Below are 20602 nucleotides of genomic sequence, written 5' to 3'. Positions count from 1 at the left end.
AACCTGCCCAAACTACCATGCCAACACATAGTAAGTCAGTAAACCATCACAAAAATATATAAATAACAGCCTATTTGGTAAGGCTATTTTCAAGTCAAAATAAAAGTAACTCCTTCTATTTTCAATAATGGGATATTAAGGCAGAAAATCAACTCTCTAAGTCTGCATTTAGAAGCACAGCTTCCCCTCCTTTTCCCCACACCCTTATTAGAACTGCTATACAGGTCACAAAACCAGGCCTGAAAAATGAATAGTGAGTTCTACACGAAAAATCATTACAGCTGCATTTTACTCCTTTAACACTTTTAGTCAGAATACTGTGTATGGACATACCTTATTTGAAAATAATTTTCTAAAACTTACCATATATATGAAAAGAGGCACAATGCTCTGCAATGCTCCCATATACTGTCCAAGAGCTACGTTAAATCTTTCAATATAGAGATCTGGAGGGCTGGCCTGCAAGAAACCGTAGAAGTCAGGTTGTAATTTGAACAAGAGAAAGATCTGAAACAGCTTTCAAAGCAAACTCAAAAACTACAAAGTATTTGATTCACTAAATCCATACAAAGAAAGCCATGCATATTTCCAGAGTTTCTACTATCACTCCCTCCAACAAGAAGGGTTTTCACCTGTAAGTGATTTTGCTTAGGACTGTGTGTCAGAACAGGCACATTCAATAAGAAATACCTTATGTCTGTGCCAAACTAATATTTAGCATATGCACATAAAAGCACTCATGAAAGTGTAGATATTCTTTTTGAAAAAGCTCTCATCAGGTCTAGGATCCATAACCAGATTTCATAGCATTGCTGCGTGTGCACTGATCCCATTGCTCCAAAACACAAAAGTGAGGAGCAGCTCCTGGTGCCTGAGTGGGCATGGGGCACATCCTCCAGCTTCAGTAAGCACTGTCCTTCCCTGAAAGCATTTTTATGTTTCAGCTGGGTCACACAGCAAGGCAAATATTCACACCATTGAGTCAGTAGGACTGTGAAGTAGTATCTTCAGAGAGATCTGCATCTGGATCCTACACAAAAATCTACTGCACGACCTTGTAGCCCCAAGCAAAACTGCCACACAGAAGCTGGAAGTGCCATCTCCCCGACAGGCCTTGCAGCACCAGTGACAGTGCTGCTATTTTCTGTGCAAAACACCATCTTTCTCTAAGGAAAAATATGGAAGCTCATTGCAGAATAGTTTTTTGTGGTTTTTTTTTTTAAAGCTAAGTTAAGTTGTGAGAGGAAGTGGGAAAATAGGAACCACTGCCTGCTTTATAAATATTTGAGGAGACTCAGGGAGCCACACCAGAGTGCACCTAGCCAAGGTCAGACACACTTGGCCATGCACAGCCGGGGCAAAGCATTCCTCCACTCATCCCCACTCCATCCAAACCCAGTGCCCCACCACTGGCCACATCTTGCTCTCCTGCACTCCCTTCAGAAGAGCAAGGCTGGCTCCCTGAGCTTGTGCTGCCACGCACCCCAGCACACACCCAAGGACAAAGCATTGTTCACTTAAAGAAGCTCAGCTTTTTTAATCCTGCACCATTTTCTTCTCCTACAGCTCTATGTAAGAGGGTGAAAAATGCAGCAGCAACAAAAAGCTTGCAAGAAAACAAGCTCAAATATCTTTCACAAAGCCTGCATGACATTAGAAATGCTCAAGGCTGACTGCACCTCAACTAACTTATCACAGCTTACAGCTCTTATCTTTAAGCAGCAGATTTTTCAACCTTTGCACGGACATTCAGCAGTAGCCCCAAAGAACAGTTAGAATTCACACTGGTGTTTTGCTTTTACGTATTCTCCATTTACAAAACTTTTTGGCTCCGCGCTAGCTTCCTTTAGCTCCCCTTCTTTAGATGCTTAATGAACACATGGGTAATTTTCACAGCTAACCCTGATACAGAACAGACATTTCAGAAAGTAAAGTAAACCTGGCAAAGGAATAAAGAGTGCTATTCTATACACTGTTGCCAAAGGTTGTGTATCATTATTCCTCATTTTGATCATAAGTTTTTAATCTTATTACAGATGCTGTTCTCAGAGGCAGCCAAACAAATTTTAGTGCAAAATGCCAACAATGTACAGAAGTGCCTACAAACCCCAAGGGACTCCTTCATATATAATATATATATATAAGGAGATATATAATTTGTTGCAAATAACATGCAATGAAATCTGCATTTCTAAGCAAAACATATTCCTGCTTCAGTCCCTTTTAACCTCAACTTTAAATATGGTTATACTCCGTGGTTCATAAAGGCTTGGTATAGCAACTCCTAAGATTAAAGAAAAAGGAAAATTCTACTTCAAAGAGCACGTCAAGCAGCAAACAACAGCCTGACACAGTGTACTGCTCTTCTCACACTGACAGTCCACACTTTCCACGGAAAGAAAACAGGGAAGGTGCTTGGACATTTTGCCACTCCTGTTTAAAGGTGCTGTCAAGGCTTGACATCTTTTTGCTGCACTGAAGAAGAAAACACCTTTTGCTCACCGCACAAAACCTGTGTCACACAGAGAGCAGTTTTAAGAGGTAAAAAAGATTTAACAATAACAAATGCATACCCAACTGCCTTCAGAGAACAACCTCAAGTCTTCAATCAGAGAATACCTGGAAGCTGTTGCCTTGTTGGCTACCACCACCCAAGCAAAAATAAGCGCTCTAGGTCAGAACAAAAGGAGGGTGTGAGAAACCCTATGAGCTTCATGGGAAGCACTAGGTAATCATTCAGCCTTGTTCTTAACCTCTAGAAAGCAAAATCATGACAGTAACATCTCATTATCATTGAATCTTATTCTCGGGGTATCATTTCAGGCCAGCTCAGCACTGGAGGCACTAACAGAAGGGCAGCAACAACCTGATTCCACTTGTTTCCAAACAAAGAGCTCAACAACCAAAGTCTCCTCAATTATTACTTGATTTGTAAACTTAAAGAAAACCACTCACAAGAACACGCCAAAGAACTCAAGAACAGTATTTCCACAGGTCACCTATGAGTCACTGTAACCCGTGTGGGGAAAACACAACCAGCTCTGCACCTTCTGCTCACTGCACGTTACTGCATGGCTGCTCCCAGCAGCCACACTGATAGCAATTATTTGTGTGAGCATAAGAACTTTCTCCATGTAGTTACAGTCACATCAGTATGACAATAACTGTAATGGGACGAGAATTTCATTTATATTAAAAAAAAAAGCACGCAATTAGTCAACTGAATATGAGCTTTTGTGAGTAAATGAGCATTGCTAAGATTCTTCTATTAAATGGCCAACATTACAGTAGATGTGTGCTTAAAGATCTATCATCTGCTGTGATTTCATGAAGAAAAAAGAAACCGCTTGAACTATGACTTTTTACTCTTGGTTTTAGTCCAGAAAAAGTAACACATCCACTGAGCTGCTTTAATTACTGAGGGAGAAAAAAAGATAAGAATGACATTTATTCCTTACAACTCCCTAGAAAATACTAAGTCTTTAAAAACCATTCTTATCATACCTGAGGGATGTTATTAAAGCAGCTACTCATATAAAGAAAAATGTACTGCTAACCTAAGGATTTCCCAAAAGAGGAACCCTCATTCTTCCACTCCACATTCTGAAACCCATCAATCTGACAACTCATTTCCTCTTTCAAGGGGCTATATAAAGAAAAACAGCTTAAATCCTCTCCTACAAAAGGTCTCATCTACCACTCGCATAGTTAAGAACACTTACCAGCAACAGTCATTTAATGTGTCTGCTCACAGGAGAAAGCAAAGTCAGATTTCTCAAATTGTGATTGAGTTGCAATCAAAAACAAGTTGAAAATGCTAAATGAGGTCAGATTTCTCAAACTGTGATAGCATTGCAGTCATTTAATGTCTTCAACTTGTTTTTATGACTTCCCTAGCATAAAACACTGTGGCTGTTGTTAAGGATTGATGGTAAGGACATCGTTAAATCTCCTTCCACATCACAGACCTCTCAGCACCAAAGAGATTTGAGAATTAGAAAATGTTTGAGTAAGGATGACATTTAAGATATAGACATCTTTAACAAGCAATGAGATCCAGTTATACTAAAGTGCCCTTTCCTAAAAATCTGACATCTAATCTCATATCTAGTCATTTCAATGAACTTGCATATTCATGAAAAATATGGGTTATTTTTTCCCCCCCAATCTGAATATCATACTTTAACTGAATGCATGAAAGAACAAGCAGCAGAAGTCAGGCTGCCAGCTCAAGACAAAACTGGCTCACAAGAGAGGAATAATGACAACAGGTCTTTGTTTGAGAACACAAAGCTAATCTGTTTATGAATACTCATCTGGCACAATCAGTAACGCACTCAGTAAAGCTTGCATCCTTATACTGATGCACAGCTCCATTTTCCTGGGAACATGCTCACTGCCAGGATGCCAGCATACGTGCCACAGCATCTCTCCCACGCCTGCCAAGTGAGAAGGGAAAGCAGCTATAACTACACAAACAAACTTGTTATTTGTGTAAGAGCCCTGACTCTTCTAAAGCAGCTTTTGTTCTACCTCAGCAAAGCATCATTTGTTGACTTTGCCCTGCAGAGAAGATAGGTGATTCCCAGGTCTACCTCACCAGCCAAACACACCATCAAAACTTCTTATGAAAAACACTTATCAAGCCAAAGTACAATTAATTCAAAGACTGACTGTCATCCTATTAAAAAGTCCGCCCTCAAGCTATACATCATGAAATACTAGCAACTCTCCTCATCTTTTTTCAGATCCACACACCAAGATGCACATATTTCTACCACATCTGGTTTCTGACAAGGTTTTAATACCATTCATTTGATCTGATTCCGTTCTGTGTGATCAGAGCATTAAAAATCTGTTTTACAGGCAATTAAGCAACGTTCCCTCGGTAAAACTGATGGATGAACACCACACCTACAGCACCAGAATAGTATTCTTCTCCCTCTTTAAATACTACTGATCAGATAAAAGGCCAGTTTGAGTTTCCTCTTAAAAATATGCTGTACATATTAACATCTGTCCCAGAAGGATGATGAGAAACACTAACAATTTAGTATACTTGGTAAGAAGAGTTAAGAAAAGCAAGTTCTTGCTGTTTTCTAGCACAACTTATGTTTTTTTTCTGGCACTTTTCCTAAATCAGTGGTCGAGAAACAACAGTAACCAGGGTAAGCATTTCAAGGAATCAAACAACTTTAAATTAATGAGTTACTTTGAGTGTTACTTCTCTGACGCTACATCTCTTGTAGCAACCACAAAGGCTTGCTACATTTAGCCAGCAAGCCAAGTAGTAACCATACAAAGAAATAATAGTGGGATTCTTCACATGGGTGGTGTGCATGGCCTGACCCTACATACAAAAAGTAGCCAGAGATGGTATTGTCAGAAGTTCCATCATACAGCCTGGCACGTGTAACTTTCAACATGCCTTGGAAGGAAAACTAAGCATCTATACAAGTTTGGGCTAAAACTTAAGGAATAATAATAAGAACAGTTGTGTTGTACCTAACAGTGCCCAGTTCAGTTTCACTATGCACTCAAAGCACTACCTCGTTGCATTTTAGAACACCATGATTGATTGTATATAAAGCTCACAAGCTAAACACAACAAGCCACCTAAAGCCTGCTCTGCTCCTGTAGTCAGCAGAAATATTGAAAGATACACAACAGTTTTTAAAACAAAAACAAAGTTCAGAACATAATCTGAAGTTCCAAATCAGGCATCAGACAGCCTTGCCATGTTTATCAGATTAGTAATCATCAGTTTAGTATTTCAGAAAAAAAAAAATGGGGAAGGAAACAACAGCCCACTCATCACTGGAAGGCAAAATCCCCTAAAATCACAGGGAACAAGCAGGAGATAAACATGTTACAGAAAGGAAAAGGCAAGGAAGGAACAGGCTGTCCACAAAGGATACTGCAGGCACATTCCTAAGGGCAGGAGATGACAGACAACAGCACAATACAAGGCACTCAGTTCCTAAAGGTATGACAGTCCTTAAGATAGCAGAATGACTCTGACAGTAACCAGATGCTAAAACATATTCTTCCAAGTAATCAACAGACTGAAGGTGAGTGATTTTTTCATACACAGACCCAGTTGCTTTGAAAGCTGGCAACAAAGAAGGCTCAGAAGCTATAAGGATTAATGATAGAATGCTTTGGGCTGGAAGGGACCTTTAAGATAACCTAGTTTCAATCCCCCTGCTGTAGGCAGGGACACCTCCCTCTAGACCAGGTTGATCATGATAATAATAATATTAGGCAGGAAAACTCCCTGCCATTGCACAGCAAAGACTCAACCTGCAGGTCTACACAACAATTGTGCATATTATCCACCAGCATGTTCATAATAAAAACAAGTGTTGTTCATAATAAAACACACACTCCACACAACATCTAACAGAAGAAAAACCCCAAGCTTTCTAGGGCATTCAAGGGGGTCAACAGGCTATCAGCAACTGGCTCCAAACTCAATACAGTAAGCAGATGGAAACTAAGCAAGAAATTCTGCCACTGTAGCTCTACTTGGTTTAAGATAAGCACCATGCCAGCAAACTAGTGTTTATTTACTTAGAGAAAGCCATTAACTTTGCTGAACCTAAGAATTAGTCAATGAACTGAACTGTTTCTGATAGACTTAGAATCAAACACACTCTATTGCTTTTCACCTCACAGTCCTAAAGGAAAACTGAGATTTTCCTAACTAAACCAATCATAGTTAACTACTTGCACTTTGTCATGGGCCTGCCTTTTGACTGGCAATTCTCAAAACACTTCCCAGAGTCACTTCCTAAAGAGATAGGTAATGGACAGAGCAGTTAATTTCAAATGACTTCTCCAAAGAACAAGAGACATGTTCTGGCCAAACACCCATCGTTAATGCAAATACTGTCTAATAGTTTTACTATTTTTAAAAGGAAATGTATTTACAATGAAAGTATGTCTGCATATTCACCCTATCTCATACATCTGAATGATTCAGCACATACCCACAAAAACAGCTGTCATTATTTTAAACCACAGCATAATGGGTTATGTCCATTACCAATGAAAAGTTTCCAAATAAAGGACCTTGGAAAAAAAAAATCATCAGTATGCATACAGGTGTAATAGGCCTCAGGACAATAGCAAGCATATTCATTTGTGCGTTCTGCAGTCACTCTCTTTAGAGCACAAGTAATCCAGAATTCTGACCAACTCAAGAGTCAGGGAATCTTCATTTTCTTAATTACTGGAAGTTCCATGAAGCAAAACTCAATCATACTAATGCAGAAAAGCTGGTCCAATGTCCACTGGGAGAAAGGAAGGCAACCCTTGCTCTTAGCCTCTACCTAAGTGAAACAGCCTGAGCCTGATCATCAACCTGCACAGCCAGGAGGGAGCTAGAAACATCTTGATACAAAAGGCTCCATCTCAAAGGAGCAATGATGTAACAACAAGCAATTCATCTCATTTCAATGCACTCCTCAGCAGGTAACATTCATGGCTTTTCACCCAATGCTGAGCACACTGAGCATGCATCAGCCCACTCATATTTTCCTAACTCCTCCCTCTCCGCAACCAATTAATTTGCTGTGTTGACAATTAGTGGGGCAGCCCTTCAGGAGTGCTCAGGGTAACAAACACCAGTGTCACTCCACATGACATCCAGCCAGCAAGAGCAGAAGCCAGCAGGAGACGGGCAGGGAATGTGTGCCCATCCCAGTGCATCCCCAGCCATACCTGGGGCACCCAGGCCCACCCTGCCCACCTCCATCCTTTCACCAACTTCAGCCAAAGGTGGGCTTGCTAGACAAGCAGAGGAAAAAAGACCACATAAGATGTTCCTGCAATGAACACCACAGAGGACAAAATCCAGTGTGGTGAGAAGCTAGCAAAAGCAGGTCAGACTGCTCCTCTTCAATGTCCCACTTCTATCATTTGGTAACTGACAGTTTTACTGCTTTTTCTGGATAAGCACTCCTAGTAGAGAATGGCTTGCTCTGGCAAGCTGGTTACACAAAGACAATCCACCTGCCATGAAACCACTGCACTATGGACAAGCTGAACTACTCTGCAGAACAAGACATCGTAACTGACCACCATTTCAGTTTCCACGATGATCTGCTTTCTCACACAAAAACAGTACTCTGGCTGGTTCAGAGCTACCTCTGCCTCTCTATATGTAAAAATATTATCTCACATTAAGTCACACCTTGCCAACTCAACAGAACTCCACAATCCGATTAAACACTGTTGCCAGGTGAAATGAGTTTATGTCAGAGAACATGAAATGTCACATACTGTGCATTAAAAGGATTTGCACACATCCTATTTATATTGCGTGAACAGGAAACTTCCAAGTGACCAACATTTACAAAGTAGTTTTTTGTTGGTGACGGTAGGGTAAAGATCCAGCACCATGCTTCAGTCTTAAATCCATGTGACTACATGGCACTGAAAAGTACAAAGAGCAAAGACAAAGACAATAAAACGGACTGTAGTAATTTCACAATCCACAACTAAAACAGTTTCTTTATGGAACAGTTTAAGGCATACACATTTTTCTTCAAGCAGCACAAAAAGATGGATTTACCATTTATCCAAAAACAGTCACCTGAAAATGGTCTGGTGTTATATTACCACTCTCCTGTCACCTGCCATAAGGTGTGTCTACACTACGTATGAAAACTTTTGCAAGACAAAGGTTGCATTATATTGTTGTCAATTACTCCTTCAACAACTCAGGATCAGAAGACAACCTTGTTTTTAGGCAGAACTGAATGCATGTATGTGCCAAAGGAGAGACTTCAAAAACCGCAGTTTCAGAACTGAGGAAGCCATCAAGGACTACTACAGAGAAAAGAATTCAGGGTATTTCCAAATTCAAAGCAATGGAGTACTCTACTACAGAATGTTATCAGAAGAACTGGCCAAACCTGTACAGCTGCAATGATTTTTACTTCTCACAATCAGAGGAAAAATGTACAGGCTGCACCAGTTCAGCGGGACCCAAGGGACTCCATTCCAAACATTATGTTTATCTGCATTGATAAGCAGTTACAGAACAGCTGAGGCTGTCACTGTATGAAGTATAAGGAAATCATAAAATAGAAAAGCAGCAAGGAATCTAGCTCAAGATGACCTAGATATTTCATAGTTGAAGACGGTCCTAGACATCACATCCACTACAATATGGGATGGCATTGTTGTTTCTTGTTTCTGTTGTTTTCCTTAAAAACAGGAAACAAGAGGAAAAGCACGACATGAGAAAAGAATATCAGAATGATTACAGTGAAGTATGTTTTGATGGACATGCAAGCTTAGCCAGAAGGACCAGATGCAGTCAGCAGTAAGACCGCTTCTGACTGACTAGAATTAGCTATCAGATCTCAGAAGCACTGAAAGAGCTGCTGTAGTTTAGGGTTCCTATGCATTTGGTATCTCTCCTTGACTAAACACAAGTCGGTACAGAACTCAAAAATCAGTTTTGAAAATGACAAAAGCTAGGAAAATAAGTTAGTGTTGCCACTAGTGATGACAATGTCAAGCATGTGTGTGGAGACTCTAACCCGAAAGGGATTTTCAATGAGGAACTGACATGAAAACAAACATGGATGCACAGATAAGATGTAAAGGAGATGGGTATATACAAGTTGTATTAGGACTGCTGTAAACCACTGACATCTAGAGATAGACAAGAAAAATGCAGAATAAACTGTAGCACACAATCTTCACAAGAATTACAAAATACCAGTTATTAATTACTGCATACTTAATTCGCTTAAATTTCTTTATTTAGATTTATTTTTGTGCTGCTTACGAAGCACAAAGACCATGAGCAGTTTATAAAGATTAACAAAGCAATGGCAGATATCAGTGTTGTGCTCTGATGATTGAAGTGTTTACACATCAGATTATGCTTCAAATTTCCCCTTCTCAAGTCTTTGATTGTATATAATAAAGTTTTAGGCATTGCTGTCCACATAGTATCTATAAGATTTATTGGTGCCATATAACCAGACCTAGCAGTTGGTTTTCTGTCAGACAGTGAGTGAAGCAGTCCACAATTTAGTGAGCTAGTGTAAGTTAGAATTAACAGCAACACCCTCTATAGGCCATCTACACACTGCTCCAATATAAGCACAGATCTCAGGAAAGATAGAATTAGATTGTGCAGCTTCTTACCTGCAGCTCCTTTGAGACTCTCTCTAAGTGGTTAGTTATCTTTTTTATTAGGTCACTATACATCTGTTCCGAATGCTGCTGGCATACACATTTATACACACAACTGCAGAAACAAATATAGGAACAAACAATGAACTTACAACAGTTTGCAATGAAGGGCAACAGACTTCAAAATATTTTGTTCAAGTCTCAATTCAGATGCTAACTGATTTAACTGAATGACTGCTGAACTTCTAAATTCAGCCCTACACTTGATATGAACTCCATTAGACTCAAGTCATTCCTGTCTTCATCACCTTTCACCCCCACCTAACTACACCTTAACTTACAATGAACTCCTGCAACACTGCACTTCCAAACAGGCACAAGTTCTAAAAATAAAGACCTATGCATGTCATTCTACCTTCAGATACTTAAAATCTAAAAAGAAAAAACAACAAACAACTGTACTTCACACACACCAAAAAAAAGTGCAAAGAACAAAGCAACTTTTACTCTCCATTTCATGGGCTGGCTGTGTTAATTCTGCTCTTCATTGTCACTTTTGCTTTTCAAGAACATTTTACTCGTCTCATGCTGTAATAACAGCTTATCTGCAAAAAGTCTAAGTACACAAAGCACATTTACAATGGTTGTAAGACATGTATACATACATACACACACTATTTAAAGCAGCAAGTAACATTATGGTAGATGTCTTCAGGGCACTGCAGCAACAAGGAGTTTCTGCTACAATACAGTGTTTGCATTCTTTGAAGTCAGCTCCCTGAAAGCTAGCTGCCAAAAACTGAAAGGCACAGTAAGCCTTCATCTTGGATCTCAGCAGGCCAAACCTCCACCCCATGTCTCTATCCCACCCATCTCTCCCTGACCACATGGAGTACTGTGAGAACAAGCAGTTTAGGCCAGAGACTGCTCCTTAGACCGTGCACAGATAAACAAATCCAGAGAAATCCAGATCCTCGATTATAATTCTGGTATGTTTTTAATGGTATGTACAGACTAAAGAAAAAGTACAGCAGCACTGTGTCCCTCTAAGGGAATAATTACATCGTGATTCCTTACTGAGCAAGTGATTCAAAGGAAAAAAAAATACCTGAAAAGGTGTCATTGACACAGCACCGGGCTATTCTGATTTCTATGACATGAGGGAGAGGTAAAGCACCAACTATGGGACTTCAGAGGCCAAGAGAGCACTCTACTTCAGTAACTGCCACTCTCAAATCCTTCTGGAAGAAGGTTCGACAAGCAGATTACCAGTTACAGGTTTAATACTCCTTTATCCTTTACAATTTTATACTTACTCCCTTTGACAACTTCAAAAGCACCAAAAATACTTTGTTCACCCTTTTGTAAAGTCCTCTAATTTGGCAAGCCACTGTTTGTTTTTAAAGAAATAGACTGCCAATACCACTCCCTCTCTTATATTTTGAAAACAACTGAGTATATGTAGTTCAGTATTGTTTAAAAAAATAGTCAAAAAATACAAATTCTTTCACAGGAAGCCTACAGAAGCAGGGCCTATTCTGGAAAAATCAAGAGCAGAAGGTTCTTCATTTTGGTGCTGTAACAGCAAACGTATCAATTTAATTCATATCAAAGAAATAAACACTGGTAAGAAAAGCCAGAATGACTTCTGTGATCTCTTAGAAAGCAGCCACCACATCAACAGCAGCAACAATCTGATGTTTGTTTGCTGTATCACCCATGGGTATACAGCTGCCTCCTCAAGCTGACAGCTTCTTTTGTAACTCTGGAACTAAACTGACTATTATAGCAGGTCTGCTTATTGCTACATGCACTATCACTGCACTTCTGCAACATATCCTGTACACAAACACCAGTTCTTACAAGTATGTGTAGGACATGTTTATACTTTATTTGAACATTTATATTTAGATGTTACTTCCCCATTTGCAGATCCTGTTTTCACTTCCCGATTGCAGGCTGACTCTGTGAATCATCCTTGCCCTGCTATTACCCCCAAAGAAGTGATGGACTTGTTAGTCTGTTAGCATAGCTCAGCACCACTCAAGTAGGACAGTTAGTGGGAGGAATGACACCTTACAAGCTCAAGTCTTCTTGAAGAACAGTGATCCACTTGCATTAGCCTTAAGAAACACTTGTAATGATTGTCAGAAGCACAACTTCACTGCCCACGTTTTCCTCATCTCACTGTAACAACTCTACTGGTATTTAACTTCACTCCTTTAAGAGGAAGCAACTATAAACAGGCAAGCTTTAGTCTCAAAGATGAGAACAGTCATTAACCATTCTGCAGCAGCTCGTGTGAATCGATCCACAGCAAATATCTGCATACACACCTCTGGAGTTATCTCCCAGCTTTCACTGCTGTGGAGCAGTCACCTACAGTTACTGACCATACCACATACTCTAGCTGGTGTATCTAATAAGACATCTCAAGCTCACAAAGTAGAAACCTCAATTCAGCACAAAGATGAGCAAAACAGCCTATTTTCAGCTCAATTTCACTGTAAAAATAAATAAATAAATAAATGTAGCTACTTGAGATTAGAAAACACCTCAATTTTCACAGTAAAGAACTACCATAGGGAAGCAGAGAGGATCTACATCCTTAGTTTGTCACTTACTTTCTACGATACCCCAATGAAGCATTATCAATAAATTCAACAGAAAGGAGCTTCCTTCCACCCTCCATCTATCTTCTCCAGATTGTAAATCAGGCAAAGGAACACCACAATAAATAAATCTCCAGGCTGGAAAAGGCTGTGTCAGTGTAATAACATCTACAGAAAACTTTAAAAGAAAACTCCACAAGCAGCATGCCAGCTCTCTCAGTAATGAGAAGGTACAATCTTGTTTTGATAATGCCAAAAATACATGCTTCAGATATCTGTGTACCACTAAAATACTGCAATAAGCTTTACTCTGATGTCTAAGAGTGAACTAGGATCAATTTAAAACCTATTATCCCTTTAATATATAATTTTAAAGGAATCTTAAATAGGTATAGATCATGTCAATTAAGGAGAACTGACAGTAGATGATGATTTCACTGTTTCTGATGGCTGTTTGCACATATGCAATCTCAAGCTTCATTATCCACACTAAAGTTGCAAAACACACTCCAAGTCAAATTGACTGTCATTATTATTTATACACGTGCTGATGTCTAAATCCTGACAAAAGCAGCTCCAAAAGCTTGAAGAGGACAGAGGAATTTAACTGAAGTTCTTAACTGGAGCTAAGAGGGAAAAGTGAAGATCTGCCAATCTTGTACCTGGCTCTTAAATCCAAAGTTCCAAACTAGCAGGCCAAACAGCTAAGAACAAATGGACTGGAGACAGAGCTGAAACCTCCTGAAAAGAGCAAGCAGTGACTGAAACACCTGCATTATTTCTCAGCATGCAACATTATGCTACTGCTTGTGCTGCAGGCAAGGACCTGCAAACAGCAGCAGCCCTCCAATTTCTGCCCCATTTACCTACACATTGGATACTTTCCACCTACAGAACAAAAATGCCCTCTTTAGTCAATCTCCTAAGAAACTGACAGGTCACAGAAGCATTTAGTATTTTTGTCTGGAGCACTAGCACAGCTTCAAAGCGAACCACTATAACCAGCCATGCATTAGCTGTGTCAAAAGCACCGGTGAATGATGAGCTTCCTTGCTAAGCAAAGCAAGACAAATCTCCAGACCAGGCACAAGTCAGGTGCTCTCCAGACAGGAAAGCAGATGCAAGGGACTGACTGAACCATGTCAGTCTCTACCACACAAGCAGCAAGATGGTTTGTCAAAAAGGAAGCAGACCCAACCTATCTCATGTAAAACACATAAATGACAACTTATACGAAAGGACCTCAGCACCAATTGCTTCAGTTTACTCCTGTTCTTCTACTGCACCAGTTTGACTCCTGCTAGCTATGACAAAAAATCCTTTTGAAATACTAGGTCAGACACCTACCATGTCCTTCTCTTCCTCCCCTGTGAGGAGAGGGATGTTGAGTCTGCAATACATTTCATAACATATTATGCTAAGCAACTGTGCTGGAGATTATCCTCACGTTGACATTCCACACTTCTTTTTTTTCTTAACCCTTCAGTATTTACTTCTGATAACATGGGATATCAAGGTGTTTACCTGATATTTACCCATTCTAATGATTCAAACAATGTTCTACTTTACATAACTTTCCCTTCCTTTCACATAAATACAGAATACGACACATGCATCAGCCACAAGACAGAACATTTGCATATAAAAAGGAAGTCATGAAACACTGGAAAGATTTCCTTACCTGTATATTTGTTCATAGGAGATAGGGATGTAGTCACCAGGACTCTGAGTTAAAAGCTGATCTATGGCACTGTCCAACTTTGGCCAATATGTGCTCTTATAGTCTTCAATCGTTATAACATTCATTACTACAAGAAAAAGAAGAAAACTACATTTAGTGACATTAGCTAAAGATTGGAAGCAAATGAGTGAGGTGCAGTTTCAAATCACACTGTTAAGCTGTCAGAAAGGAAAAAAAAGGAACAATCCACTTCTTCTAGGATAACCTTACCTAAAAATAAAGCCCATATTTTAATTTTTATCAAGATAACAAATCTGCCGAACAACGCTTGGACACATTGCCTCTTCCAACGCCCTTCCCAGGAGCTGTGTCCATGTTACAACTCTCAGATGAGTACAGCAGCTCACCTGGCCTAAAGCATCATGCAATTCTCTTTGCCTTCAGTTGTAGTTAGGATCCTTTCCTAATGTATGTTCCTAATCTACTTCCTGTATGTATCCCATAGATACATACGCATAGGAGAAAGCAGCAGCAGTGAGGCCCACCCATTAGAAGCTCTACACAGGTAGAGCACAAAAAGCTTTCTAAAAAAGCCCCGTCAGAACTGCATAGGAAAAATTCATAGGTTCCAACTGACTTCCTAACTTCCTTCAGTTCTGAAGACAGGCCAGCCATAATATTTACATCACTAAGAGCCCAAGGCCAACCCATCAAACATTCACTATTTTTTGTTCTTCCAATGCAGAAAACAAATCACTTTCAGGTTTCAGTAACTGTCACAAGTGAGCATCAGCCTTTTTGGAAGGTACTATCCTACTTCTGCAAACTCTGTAAGAACAACTTCAGGACCAGGAAGGAAAGGAGCTGCATTCACCAAAAGAAAACTACAACAACCCCTTTGAAGCTATCTTTAACCCTATCTTTTTGGGATGCCATTCTTAACGGTTTATCCCTACACTGGGTATCTAAGACTTCAAAGAACATGCATCCAACAGCCTCCATTTCCAATCTGCAGGGAAAGGGCTATTCTAGAAGATGAGCTTGATTTCCTTGAGGTTGGGTAAGTCTGTGGGAAGTGGTGGATTCTTGATTTCTCTCCCTATCCTACCTGAGTCTGACTCAGTGAAAAGGATGTCCATACTCTCCAACAAATTATATTTCACAAGTAAAGCTAGAAAAGCAACTGCTGCTTTTCCACACACTGGGAAGTTCAAAAGAAAAACTGTGCAAGTCAAATGCAGCAGTGAAATCACATAACTGAAAAAGAATATGCATGAGCTTCACAGCATAACCTAGATACTTCAGTACCACAGCCAAAACTGAAACATAGCCTTCCCCAAACTATCAGAAGGATGGCAAAACGCCATTAAAATAGTTACAAAAAAAAAAAAAAGAAAATCCAGGAGTAGACACACATTACCTTCCCAAGTGATAACAAAAACACTTTCTGCATAGCCCAAGAAGGGTGTTAGAAAGGTCATAGGTACAGAAAAGAGAGAACAATATTAGTAATGATGGATGATGTTGACTGTTACTTAGGCATGGCAACTTTATCTGAAAACCACTCCAAAAGTTTATTATAATAACAGAGAAAAGCCAAACTTCTTTTAAAGCTATGGCTGAAAAAGGAGGGGATGAAGGTGTAAGGGAGTCCAACCTGCTGCCAGTTAAGCAGATCTTGGTCTGTCTATCATCTGTCAATTACTTGGTAAATAAAAATGTAAGCAAGAAAGAAGCAAGATGTCTCTAAGAAGCTTTGATTATTTCATCTCAGAAGTGAAATACATTAAGCTTTACCACTTAATCAGCAATGCTCACTACAACCCTAAACACTTTGTGCAAGAGTAGAAATGTCAGATAGATGCCTGAGAGCGATGGGTGGACCTGCAGCTACTGCTGTAGACCCACACCTTTCTTTTTCTATGTACTCACACAGCATGTCAAGAGACTTGCTGCTCTAGAGCACAACAGTTTGGGCAGGGGATAAAGCAAGTGCATGGATCTGCATCACAGCAGCTTTCAATTAATTTGTTTTTCATGATAGGTTTCTCTGACTGCACTAAGACTGGTCAGTAAATGTAACCTTAAACTCCTTTTTTCCCCCCTCATCACACTATTATCTGTGCAGCCATGTGCAAAGTGCTGTGTTAAACTACATTATGCAACAAGGCAGGCAGAGGCTTACTGGATATGCTGACACTCACAGCCCCACGTGCCCATCCAAAATGGGACTGGGATTAAATATTTTCATTCTTTTCAAACAAGTGTGAATATGAACAAGAAAAACTGTACATTATTCCCACAACTAGGGTATGTCCCAGGTACCAGTGTGGAAGAAGTTTCTCTTAAAGCAATAGAAGTTCTTACTTCCTCCTTTATGACCTTTAGAAAACATTTTTATAGCAGTATTGCTTTACAAATCATTAGCTAGGATTGAATCTAATCAACTGGAAATAGGTTTACTTCTAAGTTTACCACGACAAGGAAAATTCTCTAATATGGCTCTAAGTTGAATAAAAGGTATTGAAGGAGATGTGTATTACTACATCTAAGTTCTCAGCCTTATCTGAATCTCAAGGAGGGAGAATTTTACTTGCAACCTCTAAACAGAAACTTCTAAGTGTGATCTTCTTCCTCCATTACTCTACAAGATGAATTAGTCCAAAAAGGGCCTTCTAGACCACATTAGTCTGCAAATAAAAACATGAACAAAAGCAATAAGCTACAAGTAATTACACACTAAAACACAGGTGATGATTTTTTGTTTTGTTTTGGAAGAAAGAATCCAGAAGAAGAGACCAATACCACAGCACTGCGGGAATCCGTAAGCCACTCATGTCACTGCAGGACAACCTGTCCAAAAGGAAGTCTGAGTCTCATGACAGAACAGCCCTTCCCTGAAGAACCTCTTCATGCAGCAGAGAGCACACAGCTTCCTTATCAAGCTCAGGACTGACAAGCAGTTTTGCACACGTGCTCTGCCCCTGCAAAGACACAGCAGACAGGAGGGGAACGAGTACATGCTGCCTCCCTATTCACTGCACGTTTACCTTTGAAGAAACCTCTCTTCCTTTATCCATACATGAGAATTAAGCAGAAAAGATCAAAGAGTCCTCTATCAGCATGAGGAATGGAACATGCAGGACACCAGGACGTCTACTCAGCTCCTCTACTTTCTCCAGCCCCACTACTTCATTGGATTTTTGCTGTTCATATACATACATCACCAACAATATGTAAAGGTGCAGAAAAATTTTACTGAATGAAATATTTCACAGTTTTATATTTTACAGAACTCCTGATTTTCTTTTTAGAAGTATCTGAATATCAGTACGATAATTATTGTCTTGGGATACTAATGCTGGAGAAGCAAACTGAAGAAGTCAAAAACCACATGCTAAGCAAAATCATGCAGAGCTGCCTCTCCTCCCCCTCATATACACACTGTGGACTAGCTAGGCAACGTCCTTCCCACTTGGGTAAGATCCAAATTTTGCAAGTACTTTCATTCTGAAATAGAAAGAAAAACTCTGGTTCTCAACTTCTGAATTGGGAATTGAAGGGCTTGGTTTAGTGAGGCCAAGTGCCGTTTCTCTGCAGCCTTCCCAAGCATTTATGAGCCACCCTGAGGTACCTGGGGCCCTGACAGCTGGGCAGGCAGTGAGCCAACAAGGTTGGGGAGTCTGGGAGCCTTGGCTTCAAAGCAGCCAGCCCTGGCAGTGTGCCGAGAGCCACGGAGCTGGGGCTGCAGGGATCCAGGAGCCTGAACTTCTGGCTTCTGAGCTGCTGGGGAGCTATGCAGGTGAGCTGGCACAGGGATGAAGAAAAAAAAAAAAGTGCACTTCCCATCGAAGTTTCATCATGGCAATTACACTGCTACAGTTCTAGGAATTTATTCGCCAAATCAAGGTTTGTGAAAGCCATCAGAGAAAAACATCACAGAAAAGGGCATGCTTTGCCCAGAGATATGACTGCTAGGAACAAAAGTGGAATTGAAAAGCACAGAATGACCTTCCCTTCCCTTCCCTCAGCCTTAGCTTAGCCAACAGGCAGAAAAACGTCTACATTTGCCACTGCTGCTAAAAGCTTGATAAAAAGTCAGTTTTGCATCAATCAATCTACCTCTGCGGTAGAAGCTCCCTGTTTCTCTCCCCGAACCTCTACAGAAATACATAACCTTTTGGGGACAGGTCTGCACGAATTTCCTCACTGCTAAACCAACGTGTTTCACACCAGCCTGTACCATCCCCTGCTGCAGGGCTCAATCCCCCAGCCAGAAAGCCTGTAGGAAGGCACTCCCCAAGCCACGAGCTCCAGGCCAAGCCACGGGAACCCCGCACTGCTGACCCACGGGCCCGTGACACCGCTCAGCAGCCACGGCACTGCTCGGGAAGGCACAAGGAAGGCACTTCTCCCTCCTAACAGAGTGCTGAGCACAGAACTCCCTCCACAAAGCGCCTCACGAAGGCTCCGGCCTCCCCCCCACGGTCAGCCCAGCCCCGAAGCTCGGCCACGAGCAATGGGAAGGAGAAGGGAGGCCGGCGGCCCAACCCAGGGCTCACTCACGGAACTTGGAGGTGGAGGCGTTGATGTTGATGGCGGCGGCGATGGCTCCGGGCCCCCCTTTGCCCGCAGCGCCCGCCGGGTCGCATCCCCTCAGCACGCCGTTGGCGTCGGGCTCCACGGGCAGCAGCGGTCCGGCCGAGGGCCCCGCGGGGCCGCGCAGGAGGCGGTCACCGAGAGGGGCGGCGGTGGCGGGGTCCAGCAGGTGCCGCCCGTAACCGCCGGCGCCCCAGTTGTTGTGGTTCTGGTCGTCCATCATGGCCTCGCAGCCGCCACCGCCGCCCTCCTCCTCCATGCTCTCCTCCTCCATGCCGCCGCCACCGCCGGCTGCGCGGGACGGTGTCAACGCCCGCCGCCCATGCCGCCCGCACTCCGCCGCCGCGGCTCGCTCCGGGCACGGCCCGCGGCCACCGGTACAGCCTGAGAGCCGCGGCGCGACACTTTGCGGCAGGCGGAAGGAGGCGCGGGGGCCGCGGCGCAGGGCACGCCGGGAAACGTAGTCCGGTGGAGCCGCGCGGTGATTGGGCCGCGGAGCGGAAGTGGGCGGGGACGCACTCACGTGGCGCGCGGCACATGGCCGGGCGGAGCGCGGCGCCGCCGCCGCGGCGATGGGAGGGGCTGAGGGCGCCTGGGGCGGGGGAGGTGTAGGTTTCTACGTTGTGGGTTTTGCTACTTGGAAAATAAATAAGAAATTGAAGCGCACCACCTGCTGCCTCACTGTGCTTTTTGGTCAATGAACCAATGAACATCAGTGTGTGCCATTTTTTTTCCCACATGGAGGAATTCACTGATGCACTTTTGCCTCATGTCCACGTCAGGCGCTGTTCCGTCAGATTGCCCCTACGGTCGTTGGAGGGGCTGTCCTGTCCCCACTGCACTGCTGTGGCCTCACCTCAAGTACTCAGTGCAGTTTTCAGTGCCACAATACAAAGAGGGCAGAAAACGGCTACAGAGTGCCCAAAGGAGGGTAGCAAAGATGGTGGAGGGTCCGGAGAGCAAGAGGGGTGTGAGGAGCACTGAGCTCCCTCGGTCTGCTGGGCCTGGAGCAGAGCAGGCTGAGGGCAGCTCTTATGGCAGCCCATGGCTCCTCACATGGCACTCAGTGCCAGGGCCTGAGGGAGCGGAGTGGAGCTGAGCCAGGGCAGGGGCAGCTGGGGGTTGGGGAAAGAGTCTGCCCCAGAGGGCGGTGGGCACAGAAGAGCTGCCCAGGGCAGTGGGCACAGCTTCAATGCTGGAGCTCAGGGTGCGTTCAGACAATGCTCTCAAACATTGGGGTTGGGTTTGGCTGGGTGTTGCAATTTTCTGATAATCGCGAAGAAACATAAATAAGGTTTGCATATCTCAGCTTCCAGAAAGATAACATGTTTGTGCTCTCCACCTGCTGAGCAGCTCCCCTGTGCCTCCCACTCACTGCTCCCATGGCCCCCGGAGCAGCTCTCAGATTGTTTGCCAGCATTTAGGAACACTGTGACCTGAGAAGAAATCAGGAACTTATCAGTAGGGATTTATCTGTGCTTGATTCATTTCAGAAACTCTTACCTTAACATCTAAGAGCAGCCAAAAAAAAAGAAAGAAAAAAAGTAAGAGA

At 42.2% G+C, this 20602-nt stretch overlaps 1 protein-coding gene across 3 annotated transcripts in view; it reads right to left on the bottom strand.

Moving 5' to 3' along the window:
- The window catches only part of CACUL1 (CDK2 associated cullin domain 1), a 40626-nt gene extending 21176 nt beyond the window's left edge, over positions 1 to 19450 (bottom strand). For 2 of the 3 annotated variants that reach the window (XM_065746412.1, XM_065746413.1), the window contains exons 1-4: positions 19018 to 19450; positions 14452 to 14578; positions 10171 to 10273; positions 364 to 459 (exon numbers count right to left, since the gene is read on the bottom strand). In XM_065746412.1, coding sequence (XP_065602484.1) covers positions 364 to 459; positions 10171 to 10273; positions 14452 to 14578; positions 19018 to 19324 — 633 coding nt within the window. In that variant the 5' untranslated portion in view covers positions 19325 to 19450. The remainder of the gene's footprint in view (positions 1 to 363; positions 460 to 10170; positions 10274 to 14451; positions 14579 to 19017) is intronic. The other variant, XM_065746415.1, reaches the window with a different exon arrangement.
- Between the last annotated feature and the right edge of the window lie 1152 nt (positions 19451 to 20602).

The sequence above is a fragment of the Cyrtonyx montezumae genome, unplaced genomic scaffold (assembly GCF_038088225.1).
Source record: "Cyrtonyx montezumae isolate F1298 unplaced genomic scaffold, pur_monq_1.0 scaffold_4, whole genome shotgun sequence".
NCBI lineage: Eukaryota > Metazoa > Chordata > Aves > Galliformes > Odontophoridae > Cyrtonyx > Cyrtonyx montezumae.
Note: the sequence above shows the minus strand (reverse complement) of the source record. Positions and strands in the feature narration are given on the sequence as shown.